Raw genomic sequence first — 24,747 nt, 5'->3', positions numbered from 1 at the left:
CATGTTCTTGGGCCAGGCGCGATGGCTCACACCTGTAATCCCAGCACTTTGGAAGGCTGAGGTGGGTGGATTGCTTGAGCTCAGAAGTTCGAGGCCAGCCTGGGCAACACGGCAAAACCCGGTCTCTACAAAATACTCAAAAATTATCCAGGCACGCGATGGTGGACACCTGTAGTCCCAGCCACTTGGGAGGCTGAAGTGAGAGGATCATTTGAGAATGGGAGGTGGTGATTGCAGTGAGTCAAGATTGCACCACTGCACTCCAGCCTGGATAGGTGACAGAGTGAGACCCCATCTAAAAAAAAAAAAAAAAAAAAAAAGCACATTCTTTTATAAAAATACTGAAGATTTGGGGAAAAAAAAATTGAGGGAAGCTAAAGACCCTAAAACCACAAACAGAAGATTTTAAAAATCCCATTGTAAATATGGATAAAGTACCAGGTTAAAAATTGAGAAGTGGGAGGCAACACAATGATTAAATGCTTGGAATTTGGAAAAAGACAAGCCTGGTTCTGAGCTCTAGTTTGCTATGTGCTAGTAATGCCACTTTGGGCAAACTAGTTAAAATTTTTAAACCTCGGTTTCTTTTCCTGTTAAATGGAGATCATAACTACATTAAAGGAAGGTTAACTGAGATGGTTCATATGATTTTTTGAGCACGCTGCCTGTGACACCTCAAGTATTATTATCACAAATAATAGTTTTCTTTTCTGAAACCATTTCCTAAGGATCACAATGTTTCTTGCTAAAGCCCATATACAAGGCTCAAAAAAGGAGGACCAGTGAAAACTATGTTTGTTACCAGGCTCCTTGTAAGTATGTGTGGCCAAGACTAAGTTCTGACCAGTAAGATGTAAAACATGGTACTTCTGGGAAATCTCCTGATGAAAGACAGATGATCCTTCGTTCTGTTCTTCGCCTATCCTACTCTCTGAAACACAAATTTAATAGTGGAGCTCCAGTAGCCATACTGAACCATGGGGATTGTTGAGGAAGAGAGTCAAACTCTGTAAAATACTTGAAGAGATTTATTCTGAGCCAAGCATGAGTGGCCAATGGCTTGTGATACAGCCCTCAAGAGATCCTGAGAATGTCTACCCAAGGTAGACTTGGTGTTACACATTTTAGAGAGGGCTAAGGCACCAAAAACACATGCAAGATATATGTTAGTTCAGTCTGGAAAGGCAAGACAACTGGAAGTAGGGGTGGGGGCGATTCTAGGTCATAGGGAGATTCAAAGATTTTCTGTTTGGCAGTTGGTTATTATCTAAAGATCTGGATGGAATCAATAGAAAGGAATGTCTGGGTTATGATGAAGGTTGTGGAGACCAAGGTTTTATCATGCAGATGAAGCCTCCAGGTAGCAGGCTTCAGAGAGAAAAGGCTGTAAATATTTCTTATCAGACTCAAAGGGTCTGTTCTATCAGTCTTAAGGTCTCTGTTGGTGTTAACGCTGGTCAGCTGTGGGGCATATCCAACCCCCCCCCCCCCCACTTTCCATCATGGCCTCAACCAGCTTTTTTAGGTTAACTTTGGAATGCCCTTGGCTGAGAGGAGGGGTGCATTCAGATGGCCGAGGGGCTTAGAATTTTATTTTTGGTTTACAAGATGAAGGATGGCTGAGCAAAAAGTTGGAAGGAGCGGTCGGGCACGGTGGCTCACACCTCTAATCCCAGCACTTTGGTAGGCCAAGGTGGGCGGATAACGAGGTCAGGAGATCGAGACCATCCTGGCTAACACGGTGAAATCTCGTCTCTACTAGAAATATACAAAAAATCAGCCAGGCATGGTGACGGGCACTTGTAGTCCCAGCTACTCAGGAGGCTGAGGCAGGAGAATGGTGTGAACCCAGAAGGCAGAGGTTGCAGTCAGCAGAGATCGTGCCACTGCACTCCAGCCTGGGTGACAGAGCAAGACTCCATCTCAAAAAAAAAAAAAAAATAGTTGGAAGGAGCCGGGGCTCTCACAACATGATGAACTCCCTGGTCAACCCCAGACTGCCTACCTCTGAACATCTTTATGTGAGATAATACACTTTTTTTTTTTGAGATGGAGTCTTGCTCTGTTGCCCAGGCTGGAGTACAGTGGCACAATCTTGGCTCTCTGCAACTTCTGCCTCCCAGGTTCAAGTGACTCTCCTGCCTCAGCCTCCCAAGTAGCTGGAATTACAGGCACGCACCACCACACTACCACACCTAACTTTTTGTATTTTTAGTAGAGACAGGGTTTTACCATGTTGCCCAGGCTGGTGTTGAACTCCTGACCTCAGGTGATCCACCTGCCTCGGCCTCTCAAAGTGTTGGGATTACAGGCATGAGCCACCATGCCCGGCAAGAATACAATCTTGTACATTAAAATGTATATGGGTTTTGCACCACAATACAGTTAAATCAAATCCTACTGGAAACAGTGAAGTTTCCACACTGCAGAGGAAAGACAGTCTCTCTAAAAGAAAAATCAGAAAACACCATTATATGTAGGGATTTTCCCTATTTGGTGAATAGTGATATATCTATCATTCACCTTTAATACAGTTAGAATACAATTCCCAATTTAAGTAAAATGTACAGCTGGGAATTTATCAAGCTGGGATTTGAACCCATATTTCTGTCTGACCCCAAAGCCCAATAAGAAATACCTTTCTCCCCACCTCTCTTCTTTTCATACATCATCTCCTTTTTTCCATTCTGCTTTCTGCCTACCATCTTTTCCTTTTTATGTTCTTCCCACTCCCCTCACACCTTATATCATACTTTATTTTAGGAAAACATTTCGGTATGTATTGAATGAGGCTGACAGTAACAGCTGCTCACAGTGCTTGGCTTCACCAGTTTCAACACTGCAAAATTTCAAGTGGAAAGACTGCTACTGATCCTAGACAGCATGCTCCACATACTACGCCCAATTCTATTGCTAATCTGTTGGAAAGATGGCCATGGGTGGAAAATAGGTCCTATTTGTATCCCACAAGGGGCTCTATTTCAGAGTCAAATGGAATGTGTATATTGTTTACACATGCTTTTTATGTCTGCCAAGTACTTGCGGGAAAAGTCTTGATTAAGACCTCCATCAAAGCCACACAGCCAGGGCACTGACTGAATATAGCACTTCTAAGGAGCAATCCCTTGGTGTGAGTTTTGGCTCTGCTCTAGACCCACTGTGTGACCTTGGACGAGATTTCCTTAGAACTTTGCTTTCTTCACTTAAAGGAGATTACTCAGGTCACAGTTGAACTGTGAAAAATAGATTCTACTTTAAAATGAAGAGGAGAGCACGCAAAGTGCAAGCATGGCATTTCTATTTGTGACACACATATCAATTATGTCAGGAAAATGGATCACTTTCCCACAGGAAGTGCTACCTAGTTCAAGCCAGCAATGAAGCTGACCTAGTAAATTTGGATCACTTTATGTCACAATTTTTGAATAGCCTTCAATTATTTATGAAAGTATCTACCATGTATTAATAAATACTGTCTAGAGGAGAGTATGCTGAGAATGCAGACATGAGAAAAGAAATTGTATGGAAAAATAGATCCTTTTCACATTGGTCACTAGTAAAGCAAATTTGAACAACATTGATTCCCTAATGCTAAGTTTCATTAAGGAAATTCACTCAAGCTTTACAGTGCTGGGCCAACTAACAACTCAAAAACTGAAAGGAATGCAAATACACAAACTTGAATCTCATTTTAAAAATGTCTACCCTTTCACTGCTTCGGGGCATAGTCAGAGTCAAGAAATATGGGCTAGTTGGAGCCAAGTGGTATTTTAGTGAAGCCAAACAAAATACAATTTTTTCCTTACACAATTCTTTCTTTCTTTCTTTTTTTTTTAAAAAAACAACAAACTCCTATTATTTTAAGAAAAGAAAAAGCCATCACTATTTATGAAGAAATACCAATCTCAGGCTCAACAAATCTAAGTTAAAGAAGTTTGAAATTGTTTCCAGTTACTATTTTGCCACTAAGGAATACATATTAAAAGGCTATATAAACAAAACAAAACAAAAAGTGCTTGTAACTATGCTACAGAAAGACAGAACATCTGATCTTCCATTTTTCTTTCTGTAAACAGTTATGGAAACAGTGAAAGGACAATAATTGATAAGCCAGAAGCACTATGTATTGTATCTGTTCTAAATTCTGGTTTCTTAGCCTACAAAGTCTTAGAAGTGCTCAAATAAAGGCTCATTGTAATTTACTTTCATTTTCTAAAGATTGTATTTACTTACCCATTCTCTTCCTTCCAACTTATAACTCTCTTCTCAGCTCCTGGCTCCTTCCTCCAAGATTCTTCCAGTTATAAGGAATAAACAAGCTATTATTTTCTCTACATTATACCTTAGACAAAGTCTGTCACAAATAGTGGAGATGAAAAGGGCTGAATGATACAGTTTATCCTCAGTAAAAAATCGTCATGCTAACTTGGTTCTTTTGAAGGAATCAGTAGTCCCAATTATTTCATGACATCTGTATAAGTCACAAAAACGGTTATAGAAAAGTATTACGTTTAACTGCTATGACTGTAGCTCTAAAGGTGCTAGGAGAAGAAACAGGGATTTGTGGTACTTGGGCCAGAGTCCTGAAAACAGACGATTAGTAGATGTGGACAAATATAAGTACAACACTTTGATGTAAAATGTTAGCTAAGGGAGTGGTATTTTATGTGTTGGGAGTGACAGTATTTAGGTATTCAACCTAACGTAAAAAGGGAGCCAGTGGTATGTTAGAGATAGCTTGTACTAGTTCGTGAAAGCTAACCACAATTTTAAGAAATTCTGTGAGCAGGTTGATGTGATGCTGACAGCATGTAATTGACCATGTTGGAATAATTTACACCATGAAAATTGGCAAGTGCTACAAATCAGCCCTCCTCTCCACCTGTCCCAGAGAGCAGATTGTTCAACATTTCCCAGCTTACAGCTGTGGAAGACTGGGAATACAGTTATCCAAATTATCACATTTCAGGTGGAGTAGAAGGGCATTACCATGAAATGTTGAAATCATATATATACACACACACACACACACACACACACATACATACATATATATATAATATATATGTATACAATCCATGCAGGTCATAAAGACAACTGTTAAAAAAGAAAAGGCAAAGGCCATCTCGGTACTTAGGTAATTCCTTCAAGATTCCATGAGTCTACCATTTTACTCAGAAATTTATTCATAAAACTGATCTCTGCTCTATTCTCTCATTCAAAAAGGTACATAACTCCTAGACAGGTTATTTTTGCCATTTGCCTTCTATGTATACTTATGCAATAATTTTTTCTAACATATTTTTACCTTTTAAAATAGACAAGAGGTCCTTAAAAACCAAGTGCTATCTATCAATTTATAGTTTAATTCCATCAACAACTAGATTGCTGCATAACTTAAGGTAATTAAACCAGGTGCCCACCACAAGAGGTATTGGTTATTTCCAAGCAATTAAAAATGTGTCACAAAAGTAACAAATGTGGTGGCCAAGTAGACAACGTATTTTTCAAAACGTAGCACTTATCTTGCTAAGAGACTTTTGAAATTATAGTAAGTTGTGGCCTCAAAATATTAAGTTGCACTTTACTCAATGAGCTAAATAGGACTTGACCCAGTAAATACTTGCCATCGGTTTCATGCAAGATTGAAACCAAGGTCTAGGTCATTACTGAAACAACTGTAGCCACATAGGCTATTAGGGTCTGGTAAAATGAGAATTCTCCAATCGGCTCAGCCTGTGGTAATTTCTACCATACAAATATTTGTTCTGTTCTAAAATCTGTCCTCGTGACCATAGCTGCTATTTGCTGTGGTTCTCAAAGTTGAGTATTTGGACCATTCTGATACTTAAACTCCCAATCTGACACCCAAAGTCAAAACCTCTAGAGTTACAAAGCTTGGACATAGAAATGGAAGCCAATTTAGCTGGGAGATATTGTAACACATGATTTCTGTAGGGAAAAACACAAGAAACTATGGGAAAGATATTTCACTTTAATTAAGAAGATGGTTCCCATTATACATTTTTATTTTTTAAAATCTCATGACATGTATGATATGTCACTTATAAAGTTCAAAGTTTCTTTGCATCTCGATTTAGGCCCAAAGAGAATAATGTGGGGGGAGAACCCTGAGTTAATATTGTTTGAGAGTCTAAAGCAAAGAGGCAGGGGGAAATAGTCCATATTTAACATCTTAAAGGGAATTTTTTAAAAAACAGAGACTTTTTGGCCGGGGGCGGTGGCTCATGCCTGTAATCCCAGCACTTTAGGAGGCCAAGGCGGGTGGATCACAAGGTCAGGAGATAGAGATCATCCTGACTAACACAGTGAAACCCCGTCTCTACAAAAAATACAAAAAATTAGCCAGGCGTGGTGGTGGGCGCCTATAGTCCCAGCTAGTTGGGAGGCTGAGGCAGGAGAATGGTGTGAACCTGGGAGGTGGAGCTTGCAGTGAGCCCGCGCCACTGCACTCCAGCCTGGGTGACAGAGCAAGACGCCATCTCAAAAAAAAAAAAAAAAAAAAAAGAAGAAGAAAAAGACTTTTTTTTCCCCAAAAATTAAATCAAATAAGCCCATTATGTAAACTTGAGAAATAACAACTGTCACAGTTTTGTTTACTCATTATCCAAGTCATTTTGTAGCATTCTCTCAGTTTAACTCTCTGCAGTATAGTATCTACTGATTTCATTCAATTGCTATGTTTCTCCTGAAATTCACTCATTATTTCTTCACAGGAACCAGAAATACCCACCTGGTGCTTTCCTGTCTCTGTGCCTTTACTTTGGGTGTTTTCCCCACCCCATTCCTATTTTTTCTCTCCTCCAAAATCTCTTTTAACCAAACTTCAACCCCTCATTTAAAGCTCACCTCAAATACTGCTGTTACTATGAAAACTTTCCAGGTATCTCATGCCAGAAATAAGTCATTCGACAGTGGACCCTTGCATAGTGCAAACCAGTGCTAAGGTGCACATTCTTTTATAATTAAAAGAAGAGGCATTTAGGGTAAAAGAGCAATGTTTAGGAAAGGAATGGTTAGTGGCTTTACACAGGAAGTACATGATTTTGTGCCAAAGTGTGGATCTGATTTCAGTTCCAGTTCTAAGTTATTTGGCTTTCAAGAATGTTTCTAAAACCTTACTTTCGTATTCATGGCTGATGGGAATACAACCACCAGAGTAGATGTCCACTGGTACAGCAAGAGAACAAATCCACTGAGACACCACAGTATTAGAGCACTCATCGTAGAGAAACAGAGAACATTCCACGTTATTATACAGGTGTAAGGCAGGAGCAAACAGCCCAGGCCAGATGACCCTGCAGCGATCAAGAATGACGTGGACAGCAAAGAACTGTAACACCAAAAAGAAACCCTGCTGTGAAAATGCCAGACCGCCATGGTTAAGGGAGACCAGCAGTTCCTTAAGAGAAGGAATAGGACGCTGACATGAATCCTACAGTATATCCCTTTTACATCATCATGTATTTCCTATAAGAGTAAGGATTCGTCAATTAACAAATCTGTATCATTTTCACAAAATGCCAAACTGATGAAACTTTTTAGTTACTGTTCTATATAGATCCCTGCTTCTACCTCTAAATTTCAGTAAATTATGAATGATAATAATACCTACCTTATAAATTATCAGGAGGCTCCCACAGCATCCTGCCAAACCCTTACTATCTTCATTATAATTGCTGAAGATATCCCTTCACCCTCCTTACTGGTGAGAGGCAGGAGAAGAGCACAGACTCTGGAGCTGGATTGCCTGGGTTCAAATCCAATTCCACCACTTACTAATTGTGGGACCTTGGTCAATTTACTTAATCACGCTGTGCCTCAGTTTCCTCTTCTATATAATGTCAATAAAAATAGCATCTATCTCCAGGCTGCTGTGAGCACTAAATGAACTAGTGTCTGGCCCAGGGGCAATGCTACACACTCCAGAATGCTCCATTAAATGGTAAATATTTATCATTGTTAGCACAATGGTGCACACCTCAAAAGTGTTGCTGAATGACTAAATAAGTGAAAACACGAAAGGAAGATGTTACACTAGAGAAGAGAAGATGGAGGCAAATTTCAGCCTGAGGACATTCCTGTTAAGCATCATTTCCTTTCATGTAGATGAGGATATGGACATCCTGTTCCATGTCAACTCTCAAAATCAGTTATCACTGTGGGAAATAACTTCATAATAGTTAATAGCTTTTGATGTTGCATTACACGAAAAATGTTTTCTCCGTTCAAATGTTCTAGAAGCACAGCAACTCATTTTTAAAAGGGGTTAGCCAGGCAGGGTGGCACGTGCCTATAGTTCCAGCTACTTGGGAGGCTGACGTGGGAGGAGTACTTGAGCCCAGGAGTTCTGGACTACAGTGTGCTATGCCAATCAGGTGTCCACACTAAGTTCCCCATCAATATGGTGACCTCCTAGGAGTTGGAGATCACCAGGTTGCCTAAGGTGGGAGGAACCAGCCCAGGTTGGAAATGGCACAGGTTGAAACTCCCATGCTGATCAGTAGTGGGATCATGTCTGTGAATAGCCACTGTACTCCAGCCTGGGCAACACAGCAAGATCCTGTCTCTTAAAATAAATATTATTAAATTCAATTAAAAGGGGCTAAAATTCTGGGGTTGAAAGAAAACCTATTAGCTGCCTATTCATAAGACAGGAGACAGGACTCCTAACATGCTGCCCAAAGCAGAGTCACCAAATAGACCAAGCGCCAGCCTTCCTGAATGTTCCTTTACGTTATTTTAATCTACTGGAAGCTGGTCACTTGGAAAGAAACTTACATGGGAGAATCACACAGAGATAAACCTGCTTTAGTTAAGGTATCCAGCTTAGCTAAAAATCTTATTAAAGTCTTAATGCATGACAGAGAGAGATCAGGCTAAAGTGATAAGCTTTTGGGTCTGTCTACTAATCTGTCTTGTCCACAAGGCAGGGGTCCTTCAAGTCTTTCACCCCAAACAGCATTCTAATGTAAAAGCCAGCAGTAGATTGTGAGGTCAGCTCTCTACTAGCCTACACTCAAGGTTCTGTACAATGCCAACTTCAAGTTGTAACACCCAGATTAGTAAAAACATCCCCAGAGAATAGGATGTTTGGGAGAGTCATGTCATGAACATTGCTGAGATAATGTTTACTCCTGTTTAACCACCAAAACTTTTATAAAAGCTATGAGACAGAACTCGTTCTTAAGAATACATTACAACTCTTCTTCAATAGTATCCTAAATGTAATTGAAACTTCTTTCAAGGTCCAGGGGTTCGTAAAAGAACCTCTCTCCTAAAGTGTGTCTGGCAAGTTATGACTGGCAAGAAGGGACCAACCCCTGCCTTAACAAGTTAAATCTCAACACAGAGCAGAAACAGATGCAGCATTATCCATGATCTTAACTTGGGTTTTCCCTGGACCTCTGATTCTCTAATGAACACAGCTCCCTCATTCATGATTTCAGGTAGAATCTTGTCAGAGCTGAAAACAGATGAATTCTTGTTGTGCTACTACTCTTTAATACCCAGGTATAATCCTACCAGTATTTTTCAAAGTCCTTACTTGGACCATCTATGCCCTTCCATCCAACGGAACAGTTACAGACATTGGGCTGTCAGGCTGTTGAACCAAATGCAGTACCAGCAAAGCCATATCTTCCCCTGGTGTCCCTGCTTCCAGCGTAGTGCTCTGGAAAGGCTTCTCTGTCATGCCCATTTGACTCTAATTCAGGGTCATTTTACCTGTGGTTCAGGGACATAATCACAAGCCCAATTCTCTTTCATCTCTCCTGAACTTTGTGCTTGCCACTTCTAATCTTCTCTTGGCTGGGAATTAGAGGTTTATTAAAAACATTTGCAGAATGAGAGTTTGAGGGCTCCTCCCACGCATTAAAATACATGCATTTTGTGACAACCACTTTGGCTGCTCATAGGTTCTCAGGTAATATTGCTGGAAGCTGAGTTCAGGATAAGTAAGAGGCTACTGTGGTAAAGTTCCCTCTGCTAGAGGGACCTTTGGAGGGAGGATGGCATTTACTGAGTATTTTACGTGCTCCATTTGCCTTGAATATTGATATACTTTACTCCTTACTTCTTTCAGGTATCTGCTCACCTATGGCCTTATCTGTGACACCTTCCCCAACCACCCTCTATGAAGTAACATTCTCCATTCCTGTCTTTCACTAGACCTCATTTGTTGCTTTATTTTTAATCACAGCGTTAATCAGCTCTTGGCATACAAAGAATAGTATGTTTGTTTATTTGTTTATTGCCTGTCTCTGAGACATGAATGCTGCATTCATGAGAATGGCAGTTCCACAAAGTAGTTGGCTTATCTGTTTTGCTTAGGTACTCAATAAATATTTGTTGAACAAACACTCCAAGGGTTGTTAAATACATTAAATATCATGCCATTTTAATTTTCCCTACCCTTCAAGTCACATATTCCCAGACTTTTTATAGACAGAGAAACTGAAGTTGGTTACTCAATACTTGGAGAGCATAATGTCATGGTTAAGAGCATGGTTTCTGGAACCAGCCTGGCTGGCCTACAGTGTGGCTCAGCCGCTGCCTGTCTCTATGATGTCAGGCAAGTCACTGAACCATTCTGGACATGGAGCTGCTTATCTGTAAATGGCAATAATGATAGTACTGCTTTATCAAAATTGTGGTGAGGGCCTTCTATCTATAAAGAGCTTAAACAGTTCATGGTTCATAGTACGTACTACATAAGCGTTACATAAATAAATATTAAATCTTAGCTGAGGGTCACCTTATAACAAGCACTAACTTTCTCATTCTGATTTCTTACTCATAGAATGACTTCCTGATTGTAACCAGGCTTCCCGGTTCATCCATCTACAGAGGAAGTACAGATGTAGCTATTCTGGCCTGTGTTGCACAGTTACATATTTCTTGTCATAAATTAATCAATCAGTGAGTTTTGGTTAATGTGCTAACAAAATCACGGTTCTGAACCAGTAAGACTGAGGCCCAAGCCCAGACAGTGTCACAAAGACATACCTCATGCAGTTGCTTGGTTAGTGACCTCCTAGCCACCTTCTCCAAACAATACCACAACTTTTTATTCAAATATCTACAACACAAGCTGAGTCACTAGGGAGAAGGAAGCACTGCCTGAGAACCCTTTTCTCTAATCAGCAGACCATGGAGAGAGAGGACAGGCAGGAGAGTTTCCAGGGAGAAGCGAATGCTTTGCCAGCCTCACAGCCCTCCCTCCGCTTCCTCCATGACTTCAGAATGGCACACTCACTGTTTGTGGTCACAAACAACCTGCTGTCCAGGTTTCACTTGAACAGAAGGTGGAATGTTTCACCTCACAAAGAGCCTTGGCCCTCACTTGCAGGGTAGAGCCAAGTGCCGAAGCCACAAGCAGCCCACAGGCATCCGGCACTCCCTGAGGCATCTCCCTCGTGTTACCTTGCCCTGGTGATCATGTTTCATTTCCCATCCCCGCGGCAGCTCTAGCTGTTTGTTCGCGAACATGTTGAGGAATCCCACAAGGTCGCGGTTATGCTGGTAGCGTTCAAAGTGGTGGGTGTCCCGCCGGACTTTGGTGATCATGTGCTTCAAACACGTGTTGTTTGTAAACATGCGGTAGGCACTCTAAAGAAAAGAATGGAGAACCCATGTTAACCCACTTGTGACATGCAGAAGCACCAGAAATACGACACATGGGTATGGCTAATCTTCCAATAAGTAATGAAATGCATATATAGGCTTCGACAGAATTCTAGACCCATGTATGGAAACAGCAGACAGAGCAAAATATCTTGAACAAAAGAAAACATAAAGACCACAGAAGGTAAGGCAGTCTCCACAGCTGGTGTCTAGGTCTCTTCTTTTAAATTTTTATTTGTATTTCAAGTTCTGGGGTACATGGGCAAGATGCGCAGGTTTGTTAAATAGGTAAATGTGTGCTATGGTGGTTTGCTGTACCTATCAGCCCATCACCTAGGTATTAAGCCCAGTATGCATTAGCTATTTTTTCCTAATCCTCTCCCTCCCCCAATCCCACTCCCCAAGAGGTCCCAGTGTGTGATGTTCCCCTCCCTGTGTCCATGTGTTCTCATTGTTCAGCTCCTTCTTAAAAGTGATAATATGCGGTGTTTGGTTTTCTGTTCCTGCGTTAGTTTGCTGAGGATAATGGTTTCCAGTTCCATCCACGTTCCTGCAAAGGACATTACCTCATTCCTTTTTGTGGCTGCATAGCATTCCATGGTGCATGGTGTATATATACTACATTTTCTTTATGTAGTCTACCATTGATGGATATTTGGGTTGATTCCATGTCTTTGCTATTGTGAATGATGCTGCAATGAACATATATGTGCAGGTATCTTTGTAATAGAGTGATTTATATTCCTTTGGGTAAATACCCAGTAATGGGATTGCTGGGTCAAATGATATTTCTGGTTCTAAATCTTCAAGGAATTGCCACACTGTTTTCCACAATGGTTGAACTAATTTACTAAAGAACAAGCATGTTGTGGAGTCTCACTACACATGGGCCATTAAATCCTGAAGCTGGTTTTAGGAAAGAAACACACAGTCAAAATTACACCACACTGGAGATGAATATGCCACCTTACATTACAGAGAGCCCTGACATAGCCAGTTTCTCCCCCAGTATTGGACTAGGTTATTGGCACTTTGAGTGAGTGCCAGATGACACAAGTAGTATATACTTTAGGGACAAGATGCATGCAAAAATGCTTGCCATATATTTCTATACTAGAAGGACATGCAATGGAATGAGCTGCTCTCACTGACCATCACACTCAACTGAGATCACAACAGACAGGTTTTAGAATCTCACCCTTCATAGAGGCATATAAGCTTGGTGAATGGAATAGCAGGCTGAGGTGCCTAGGCTGTACATCTCATTCTTTTTTCTTTTTCTCTCTTTTTCCTTGTGTATATTTGGTTGGATGTATATAAATGAAATGCAAGTTTAAAAAAACTCCACTATACCACCACACAGAAAAGCGATTGTTTTGTCCAAAACCTTACAGTCTTCATTTCTATCTTTAAAGAATATTCCACAAACTCATTATAAGTCATGATTGTCCACATATGAGTCAGTCAATAAATATGTACTGCATAATACCATGCACAAAACAGCAGAAGAGGAATAACTGTATGGCAGCTGTTTCCTTGAATCATCAGAGGGAATATGATATTCATGAAAGTGACCAGGCCATGAATGATCTATCCTGGAACTGTATTCTTCTCAGATTGATTCAAAGGGCTTTGGATTCCTTTTATCTTTAGTGTCTCAGGGACACTAGACTGAGTCTGGAGGTCTTCCAGCTTTATGTGTTCTGTTATCTATTTTAGTCTACATTGTATGGGTTCTGTTATCTATTTTAGTCTAAACTTATGGGTTCTGTTATCTATTTTAGCCTAAGACAGCCCAAGGCAAACCACAAGAACTCTAAAGTCTCTGGAAATGATTTCATTTTAATAAACATTTATTGTCTTTGCCGTGCCCAGTACTGTGGTCATTATTAGGGATCAAAAGAGGAATGAGTATGAAGACAGTCAACAGTACTCCAGTCTTTCTAGGGTCCCTCAAGATGTGTCATGTCCAGGTCAAAGCATTTATTGCTGATGTGAGTCCCTCTAGAGCTTTCTTCCCTTTGACACAGCAACTGGCAATGTTTGAAGAGGATGCTCCCCAGTCTGGCTCCCTGGGTCCCTGAGTGACCACAGGGACCCTGATAACCTGACTTGGAATGAGAAGTAATCCTTTGTTAGCTTAAGCCATGGAGATTTGTTGGTCGTTATTACTGAAGTACAACTTAAACTATTCTGATTGATTCACCATCATTCAATACTTGTTCCCTATCAAAACAAATTAAAGGAAAGACGAAAGGAAGGGAGGAGGAAAGGAAAAAGAAAGAAGACGACCATGAACCATCCTTGAATCTTAGTTCCTCAGTACACTTGAGTATAAAGCACTTTGGAGTCATATTTCAAACGACAGTCTAAATGAGAGGAGGTTTTGATGGCTGTGAGCAGTTGTGTGGTTCAGAGCAGAGAGTACTGTCAATGCAGGCAGGCCTATGCAGGGGCTCTGGGCAATTAGAGAGCATGAGAGAAGCAGAGAAGGAAATAACAGAAGTTGGGCAATGTCAGAAAGAAACCTAACTTCAGCTAAGTAATAGTTTTGCCTCTATTGGCTGACTGCTTTGAGTTTTAAATACAATCAGCAAGGCAACTGTTTCCTACATTTGGCTCAGTGTTGCTGATATATTTCACATAAGTCATTGCAAGTTAGAGTCCTGAGACCACACTAGTTTGTGTAGGGATCATAGTGAGCTTTCAGGTCTAACTACCTAAGAGTAAAACAAATATTAAATCTCTTCAGGGACAAATTATTTGGGGGATAATCCTGTAGGATAAATCATTACATTAACCGTTGTTCTAAATAGGTACACCTTTTTGTCATCTTCACTGCTCCCTCTTCTCACTAAAATAAGTAAATAGGCCACATTCTGATTTCTTATCTAGAGCACCAGAAATGCTCCTCACTTTGTTAGAAAAGAACTTCATTAGGGCAAGAAGTAGTGGCAATTAAGTTAAGAAACCCATCCCAACCTCAGGTTTGAAGTAATTCCCTGGGGCTGAATAGCTCTTTAAGCACAGACATCTTAATGCTGGTCTTATAATTAATTATGCCCTTTCAGCTTCCTCCTCTCCACTCAATGAAACATGTAATATGGTGCCAAACACATCTGATCTTTGCAAAGAGCATCTACCAAAGTAATTCAAAGCAAGAAAGATTTCTCTCAGTAACTAGTAAACAACCTTTAGATCCACAGTCTTTTCAAGTCTGAATAGTAAGTACATGACTGTTAGGGTCTACACAAAACACTTAAGCCAAACAGGAACATACTTCTAGACTACTATATTTCTATTAAAAAAAAAACAAAAAAACTATGTTTGAATAAGTGCATATATATGTTTATGCAAAAACTGCATGTGTATAGATATGTATATATAGTTTTTATGTGTGTGTGTATATATATATAGATCTACAGTTTGGGAAGGATATTTGTACTCCATATAGAACTACAGTGCTGATTCTAGTCTCAGCTCTGTCACATATAGAGACAAAGAAAACTACTTAATCTCTGTCTCAATTTGCTTAACTGTAATATGGGATAATAATAACTCCCTTGCTTTCTCCATAGGCACGTGAGATTCAAATCCAGTTGGACAAAGGATGGTAAAGTAATTTGAAAAGGTCAAAATCACTTTACGAATACAGGTTATAAGTAAATAAAAATATATAGGGGATTATATCTATCATACCTGTGTTATAACAGATAAAGAGAGTGGCAAAATTGTTCATCACTTTTAGTCTTTAATGATCTTGCGCCAGCTAAGCTTCATTAGTTACGTGCTAAGCCATGTGCTAAGCCCTATGCTAAACCCTGAGGATACAGAGATGAGCACGGCCTGATCATTCAAAAGGATGAAGAGGGAGAATTATAGGGGGAGGTGGAAGGAAGAGATTTCACTGGAGGAAGAAAGAGTTGGAAAAACAAAGGCCACGACAGTGGTGAAAATACTGAAACACACTGACAGAATGAGAAGAGGTAAGAATGGGAGCAGTCCAAAGAGCCAAAACCACTAAACAGATAGAATTAGGTTGACAAGAGTTTAGTCTTCATGGAAGCTGACATTGACAAAGCTGTGGGTTAAGAGAAAAGAGGCATCTTTATTCTCCTGGGGTTTAGTAGTTCTAACTAGGTGAGGATCCTTTTCCATGTTTGTTTGTTTGCTTGCTTATCTTATACAAAAAGATGCAGTAAATGAATCTGATATTTTACCTGAAACAAAAGTAGATTAGAGAAGAACCCATGATACCTATTTCATAACATAGTCTCATGATAATGAACAGAATTCACCTGGGAAGCTGCTGCACGTGGACTCGAGCAGTTAAGAAGAATTGGTAATTGTTAACAGTAGACAAAGCCCCTTTAAATGATCTCTAAAGGAAACAACACTTTGTTTTCCTTTGACATAATTTAAATATTCTTTTCAGTTATTCCTTCTCAATTCCAAAAATCCCTGTTCCAAATTCCCTCCTGGTTGTTTCTCATCTTCCTAGCAAGAAATAAACACTTGATGGTTGAGTGAATGATCAACTGAATTTCTCGAGTGGAATTTTGTTAAATAACACTCCTTAGAACTTAAATGTGTTTTTGTTTGGTTACATGTTTGTTTGAGGTTGTACAAGTAAATGTCATTGCCATTTGGCAGCAGAATAAGAAAATTATATGCAAACACTCAGTTCTTATCAACTACAATGCAAATAATAATCAATCCCCTCTCCTTTTTTGCAGGTTTTCCTCGGTGTTATGATGACCAAATGTCCTAGATTACCTGGCCCAGTCCTAATTTCACCTAATTCTGTTCTCTTCGATAACATAGTTAAGTACATTACTGATAAATAAAGTCTTTCTTTCATATTTCAGAAAGCCTTCATCAAGAATAGGCGTTCTGAATTCAGGTCTGGAAAAGCACATCACAGAATCTACAGCAAATGTCTCTCATATTCACAAGGGAGCAGATTTGAGCACTTGTATACATTATTCACTAAAAAAATTTAATATACACAAAATTAAGAAAAGTCTGCATAATAGGTATGCAGAGATATGAAAACAGTCCTGTTCTATACAGTTTGTCTTCATAATTTTTTTTTTTTTTTTTTTGAGACGGAGTCTCGCTCTGTAGCCCAGGCTGGAGTGCAGTGGCCGGATCTCAGCTCACTGCAAGCTCCGCCTCCCGGGTTTACGCCATTCTCCTGCCTCAGCCTCCCAAGTAGCTGGGACTACAGGCGCCCGCCAACTCGCCCGGCTAGTTTTCTGTATTTTTTAGTAGAGACGGGGTTTCGCCGTGTTAGCTAGGTTGGTCTCGATCTCCTGACCTCGCGATCCACCCGTCTCGGCCTCCCAAAGTGCTGGGATTACAGGCTTGAGCCACCGCGCCCGGCCAATATTTTTAATTTTATAGGATTCACATTGTTTTCATCTAGCTAGAGTAAAATGGAAGAGAATTGTAACATTAACAAAACTAACTACAAATCATCAATTCCTCTATTTTGCAATAGCAGGAATTCCTGAGTTTTAACAATATATTTGTGGATTTTGGAACAGTATTTTTCTTCATTAAGTACTAAGAAACTAAAATTATAGAATTAATGTATTTTTAGAGCTCATTAAAAGCCACAGTAGTAACTATTTGGCATGTATGTTGGAAAATTATTCAGTTGAATATAATGAAATATATTCATGTATAACATTAATTAGACAAATACAGGCACATGAGCTATAAAAGACATGGCATTAATAACTAAATCTTGAATTAACAAGAGAAATTGTTTGTCAGAACAATTTTGAAAGAAATCTGATCACAACCATTAGAGGGCAGTAGAATAATTCCTAAAGCAATCACAATGCAAAAAAAGAAAGAAAAAACCCACAAAATTTTCTTTCTCAAGTTTTACTTTAGTGTTACGACCACCATATATTTATTTAACACTTTTCTTTCCAATGAGGATTACTAGGTATTACAACTACATGTAATCTGTTTTTCATTACTTTCTTTCAACATAAACTGATACCTTCAAGTCATAAAAAAAAATGGTTAGGAAAATTATTAAATTCATTCCTTTTGCATATTGAACATTTTCAATAATATGAACAGGGAATTCACTGAAAGAGGTGTAGATCAGAAACAATTCAAGCAAAGAATCCTAGACAATAAATCTTAAAATACAGAAATCAAATAAAAGTTTATTTTATAACAGTTTCTGTTAATCTAGGAAAAAAGAAAACATTCCAGCAAGTAATGCCCTTTAGAAAAAATTGTCTGAGTTATCTCCATTAATTCATACCTTGAGACCTCTAGCAAGACAAATCCAGCTACTTCAATATCTGCCATATATAAGTCAGGAAAATAATACTTCTTACATCTGCAGAATTTAAGTCTTATAGAAATGTACAAATGCACAGCATGGATCATCTTTTTAGCTAATATGAATGCAGTTCAGTAAGAGGAAGAAAAAAATTAAAATGCTTTAGAAAGAATACTTCGAAAACAAGATAGGCTATCCAGCAAAATAAATTCTAAAATCATGCTCAACTAAAGAAAAAGGAAACATGACAAAAACATGAAAACAAAATAAATTAAAAAAAAAAAAAAAACAGCCTGTAAGCTGCTTAGTATTTTCACACTGTTAAAACATGTTAGTTGTCAAAAGTCCAAGAGAGTTATAGTTGTGACAAACAAGGTAAGGGCATTTAATGCAAAATCTCTTTATCCTAGGAATTCCCAGACTACAGGCCACAGAACAATTGTATTAGAATCACTTAAGGGGCCTAAAACAAAACAAAACAAAACAAAACAAAACAAAAACAGACTGCTGGGACCCACTCCAGAGCTACTGAACCAGAATCTCTAAGATTTGGGTACCAAGAATATGCATTTTATTTTTTAAACTCACCAAGTTTAAAAACCACAGCCTTGGGCCGGGCGCAGTGACTCACGCCTGTAATCCCAGCACTTTGGGAGGCCGAGGTGGGTGGATCACGAGGTCAGGAGATCCGAGACCATCCTGGCTAACACGGTGAAATCCCGCCTCTACTAAAAATACAAAAAAGTAGCTGGGCATGGTGACAGACACCTGTGGTCCCAGCTACCCCGCAAGCTGCGACAGGACAATGGCGTGAACCCGGGAGACGGAGCTTGCAGTGAGCTGAGATCACGCCACCGCACTCCAGCCTGGGCGACAGAGCGAGATTCCATCTCAAAAAAAAAAAAAAAAAATTTCCACAGCCTTATATCACAACTCAATGACTATTAATCCAGTCTCTACTTTAAAACACTGCAGTGATGAAGAACTTGTATGAAAGAAGGCAGCCCAAAGAGAGAAGTTAGAATTCTGTGCTTCATGATGTCATTGGTGGTTTGACATTGACCATAGTGGGCGTATTAACGCTACAGAAATCAGGAAATGCAATACCAGGGCTTAATTTATTGTTCTGTGGGCTGTCTAGACTACAGGTGGGCAACCTACAGGCCCAATGGCTACCTGTCTGTGTTTATAAAAAAAAGTTTCGTTGGAACACAGCCAGAGCCATTTGCTTACATGTTGTCTTTGGGCCAAAAGCCTAAAATATTTACTCTCTGGCCCTTTATAGGAAAAGTTTACCGTCTTTTTTTCTACTTAAGGTCCAGACTTAAGAAATTAATGGAGAAAATTAAAATGCAGATGAAACTTCAAATTGTGCTGTTACATTGCAAATAGCACAAACACACATAAAATGAAGAAATGTAAGTCTAGTATGCAAAAACTATTGACAAAGGAATATGGAACTCCAACACGTCTCCCTTGTTACACTGTTGTCTTTGCTTGTTAATGCAAATGAAAATATTCTTGTTGGAACTATACTTGTTCTTCAATTACCACTGTAGGCACCAAAATCAACAAACCATTCAGTGTCTCTTTTACTATTGTTTGTAAATTATAGATATCTATATCTATACATACATAGATATCTATATCTACACATACATATATAGATATATCTCTATATATATCTCACATGCATATATTTATACATATACATACATGTGTGTATAAACACAACCTACATACACACAAATATGCACACACTTTTTTTTTCTCCAGAAAACTCATGAACACTGCTGTGCAATCAGTTGCTCTTTTTTTCTTCAACTTTTAAGTTCAGGGGTATGTGTGCAGGTTGTGCAGGTTTGTTACATAGATAAACGTGTGCCATGGTGGTTGGCTGCACAGATCACCCTATCACCTAGGTATTAGGCCCAGCATCCATTAGCTATTATCCCTGATGCTCACCCTCTTCCTACCCCACCCCTGACAGGCACCACTGTGTGTTGTTCCTCGCCATGTGTCCATGGGTTCTCATCATTCAGCTCCCACTTATAAGTGAGAACATGCGGTGTTTGGTTTTCTGTTTGTGTTTTAGTTTGCTGAGAATAATAGCTTCCAACTCCATCCATGTCCCTGGAAAGGACATGATCACATTCCTTTTTATGACTGTATAGTATTCTGTGGTGTATATGTACCACATTTTCCTTATCCAGTCTATCATTGACAGGCATTTGGGTTGATTCCAGGTCTTTGATATTGTGAATAGTGCCGCAATGAACATACATGTTCATGTGTCTTTATAATATAATGATTTATATTCCTTTAATTATATAACCAGTAATGGGATTGCTGGGCCAAATGGTATTTCTGGTTCTAGATCTTTGGGGAATCGCCACACTGTCTTTCACAATGGTTGAACTAATTTACACTCCCACCGACAGTGTAGAAGCATTTCTTTATCTCTGTAACTTCGCCAGCATCTGTTGTGTTCTTACTTTTTCATAATGGCCATTTTGACTGGCATGAGATGACATCTCATTGTGGTTTTGATTTGCATTTCTGTAATGATCAGTGATGTTGAGCTTTTTTTCATATGTTTTTTGGCCACAGGTATGTCTTCTTTTGAGAAATGTCTATTCATATCCTCTGCCCACTTTCTGATCAGGTTTTTTTTTCTTGTAAATTTGTTTTAAGTTCTTTGTAGACTCTGGATATTAGACCTCTGTCACATGGACAGACTATGAAATTTTTCTCCCACTCTGTAGGTTGTCTGTTCACTCTGATGACAGTTTCTTTTGCTGTGTAGAAGCTCTTTAGTTTAATTAGATCCCACTTGTCAATTTTTGCTTTTGTTGCAATTGCTTTTGGCACTTTTGTCATGAAATCTTTGCCTGTGCCTATGTCCTGAATAGTATTGCCTAGATTTTTTTTCTAGGGTTTTTATAGCTTTCAGTTTTACATTTAAGTCTTTAATCCATCTTGAGTTAATTTTTGTATATAATGTAAGGAAAGGGTCCAGTTTCAATTTTCTGCATATGGCTAGCCAGTTCTCCCAGCACCATTTATTAAATAAGGAATCAATCCTTTTCCCATTGCCTGTTTTTGTCAGGTTTGTTGAAGATCAAATGGTTATAGGTGTGCAGTCTTATTTCTGACTTTTCTATTCTGTTCCATTGGTGTATGTGTCTGTTTTTGTACCAGTACCATGCTGTTCTGGTTACTAGTATAGTTGTAAGTTACTAGTATAGTTAGAAGTTATTAGTAGAGGTGTAAGTCAGGAAGTGTGATGCCTCCAGCTTTGTTCTTGTTGTTTAGGATTGCCTTGACTCTTCAGGCTCTTTTTTGGTTCCATATGAATTTTAAAATAGTTTAGGATTGTCTTGACTCTTCATGCTCTTTTTTGGTTCCATATGAATTTTAAAATAGTTTTTTTCTAATTCTGTGAAGAATGTCAATGGTAGTTTAATGGGAACAGCATTAAATCTATAAATTACTTTGGATATTACGGCCATTTTCATGATATTATTCCTATCCATGGGGATGGAATGTTTTTACTTTTGTTTGTGTCTTCTCTGACTTCTTTTTGAGCAGTAGTTTGTAGTTCTCCTCGAAGAAGTCCTTCATTTCCCTTGTTAGCTGTATTACTAGGTATTTTATTCCTTTTGTAGCAACTGTGAATGGAAGTTCATTCATGATTTGGCTCTCTGATTGCCTGTTGGTGTATAGGAATGCTAGCAATTTTGCACACTGATTTCATATTCTGAGACTGAAGTTGCTTATCAGCTTAAGGATCTTTTGGGCTGAGACTATGGGGTTTTCTAGACTTAGAATCATGTCATCTGCAAACAAAGTAATTTGATTTCCTTTCTTCTTAGTTGAATACCCTTTATTTCTTTCTCTTGCCTGATTGCCTTGGCCAGAACTTCCAATACTATGTTGAATAAGAGTGGTGACAGAGGCCATCCTTGCCTTGTGCTGGCTTTTAAGGGGAATGCTTTCAGCTTTTGCCCAATCAGCATGATATTGGCTGTTGGTTTGTCATATATGGCTCTTATTACTTTGAGTTATGTTCCTTCAATATCTAGTTGATTGAGAGTTTTTAACATGAAGTGATGTTGAATTTTATCGAAGGCCTTTTCTGCATCTATTGAAATAATCATGCGGTTTCTGTCTTTAGTTCTGTTTATGTGATGAATCACATTTATTGATTTGCGTACGTTGCAAATGTACTAACCTTGCATCCTGGGGATGAAGTCAATTTGATCTTGGTGGATACCTTTTTTGATGTGCTGCTGGATTCCAGTATTTTACTGAGAATTTTTGCATCGATGCTCACCAAGGATATTAGCCTGAAGTTTTCTTTTTCTGTTATATCTCTGTCAGGTTTTGGTATCAACATGATGCTGGCCTCACAGAATGAGTTAGGGAGGAGTCCCTCCTTTTCAATTTTTTGGAGTCATTTCAGTAGAAATGGTACCAGCTCTTTTTTGTATCTCTAGTAGTATTCAGCTATGAATCCATTTAATCCCAGGCTTTTTTTGGTTGATAGACCATTTATAGCTGCCTTGATTTCAGAACTCATTATTGGTCTATTCACAGATTCAATTTCATCCTGGTTCAGTCTTGGGAGGGTGTATGTGTCCAGGAACTTATCTATTTCTTCTAGATTTTCTAGTTTATGTGCATAGAGGTGTTTATAGTATTCTCTGACACAGTTGTTTGTATTTCTGTGGGGTCAGTGGTAATCTGTCCCTTATCATTTCTGATTGTATTTATTTGAGTCTTATCTCTTTTCTTCTTTATTAGTCTAGCTACAGTTGCTCCTTCTTGAGGTCTTTTTTTCTCCTATCCCGTATTCCAATCCATTAGCAAGAATGTCATCTCTGTCTTCAAAATATATCCAATATTCATCCACTTTGTCACCGTCTCTACTGCTAACTGCATTAGCCCAAGCCACTTCCATGCCTTACCACGGGACTTTTTCACTTAGTCTCCCTGATGCCAATCTTGCCCTTGAAAACTCATTCTTTGCATAACAGCTAGAAGGAAATTTTAAAACTCTACATTATTCCCATATAGAAAGCTCTTTCAGAATAAAGCTCAAATGCCTTGCCAGATCATGCAAGCCCAACCTTCTGTAGCCCTGCTTGCTTCCCTGGCCGTATTACGTGCCACAGCAAACTCATTCCTACCCCTGAGTTTCTGCACTTCCTTGACAAGGCAGGTTCTGTTCTCAGACATTTACCTAATCGGCTTCTGGGCATTTTATGACAGCTTGAATGTGGCTCCATTGGAGAGGCCTTCCTGTCCACCTGATCTAAAATAGTGCCTCCTTGTGAGACTTTGAGATTTAAAAAAATAAAAATAAAATAGTGCCTCCTCCACCTCATCCCCAAGTAACTCTATCCCAGCGTGTGGTTTCAGTTGCCTCACACCACACTGCAGTACCTGCATTACCTTTTTTATTCACTAGTCTGTTATCTAGAACTCTGTCTTATTTACTACTCATTCCCAGAGTCTAGAATGTACCAAGCAAATCACAGGCATTTAATAAATACTGATTAAATGAAGGCATGAACAAATGAACAAAAAACAAAGGGGAGCTTGTGCCATCTGACTCCAAGTCTGAGGCTCTTCCTATTAAAGCATGATTTTTTTTCTGTGTTACAGTGACAGCTTAAATGTTAGCCCATTCTGCCTTGCATGAAAGCCTGTCACCTCCTAGAATTGTACCATACATGAGTTTAGGTTTGTGTAACCTAGCTTCTGTATCCCTTCCCAGGCTCAAATCTGACTTTCACTAGTGTCCTATGTTCTCAATATACCAGCAACGCTGAATTGCTTACAATACTAATAATCCAGTTTTAGAACCTCTGCAATAATGATCAAGACAGACATTGCAGCTTCATGAATCGATTGTTTTGCAAATGATGCTCCTTCTACCTAGAGTACTCCTGCCCATCTTGTTTCTGGGGCAAGCTCCTAATCAGTCTTTAAAACTCATCTCAAATGCAAACCTGTCTATGGCTCCTTCCATGTTCCTTCCCTTTAGAGTTAATCGTCCACTCCAGCAGTGTATCTTCTATAGCCATCCATTATTGCACTTGTAATTCTGGTTATGATATTATAATTACTCTCAAGTCTGGGATGCCAGGGCCCACAGTTGCTGTCATCTCTGTATCCCTAGGTCTTAGCTCAGTGCCTAGTACACAGTCGTCAACAAACTTGCTAAGCTGAGTGCTCAGTAAATCTAACCCCTCTCGCATAATATATGAGGATAGCTAGCATGTTATTCGTTGCTTATTCTCCTCCCCAGTCTTCTCTGCTCCACGCTAAACCTGTAAACCAGGAGACAATGATGCGGAAAGCCAGGCAGATGTTTATACTTGTAAAGCAAAGCTGAAGAAGGCAGAAAAATATTAACATAAATAGATATGTATTAATATATACTAATTACCTGACCACCAACTCCTGGTGATAGGACTATGTTGACTTTTGTTTTTCTCTATGATCTACTGTTTTTCTGAAAGTGTACGATATATCTTGTTAAATTCAATATGTTCTCCTTCAATTCCTTTAACAAGTCCCTCATCCGAATTTTTCCAGTATTATTAATTATGTATTCCTCATTATTTATGTATTATTATTATTATTAATACTCAAGGTCAACTTCTTCAGTTTCTATTCTACCTATTTATCCACCAAATCTCGCCAACTCCCTGCCTGCGATTCCTCTCATGCTGAATCCTTTTTCTCTATTTTCTTATATTCTAGTCCAGGCTCCTAACAAC

At 39.1% G+C, this 24,747-nt stretch overlaps 1 protein-coding gene across 2 annotated transcripts in view; it reads right to left on the bottom strand.

Moving 5' to 3' along the window:
* The window catches only part of HECW2 (HECT, C2 and WW domain containing E3 ubiquitin protein ligase 2), a 389,957-nt gene that overhangs the window by 81,531 nt on the left and 283,679 nt on the right, over positions 1 to 24,747 (bottom strand). For both annotated transcript variants that reach the window (XM_033230785.1, XM_033230786.1), the window contains one exon: positions 11,446 to 11,631. In XM_033230785.1, the coding sequence (XP_033086676.1) occupies positions 11,446 to 11,631 (186 nt within the window). The remainder of the gene's footprint in view (positions 1 to 11,445; positions 11,632 to 24,747) is intronic.

This window comes from Trachypithecus francoisi, unplaced genomic scaffold, assembly GCF_009764315.1.
Source record: "Trachypithecus francoisi isolate TF-2019V2 unplaced genomic scaffold, Tfra_2.0 Lachesis_group13, whole genome shotgun sequence".
NCBI lineage: Eukaryota > Metazoa > Chordata > Mammalia > Primates > Cercopithecidae > Trachypithecus > Trachypithecus francoisi.
The sequence above is the reverse complement of the archived record's forward strand: the minus strand, read 5'-3'. Positions and strand labels throughout refer to the sequence as shown.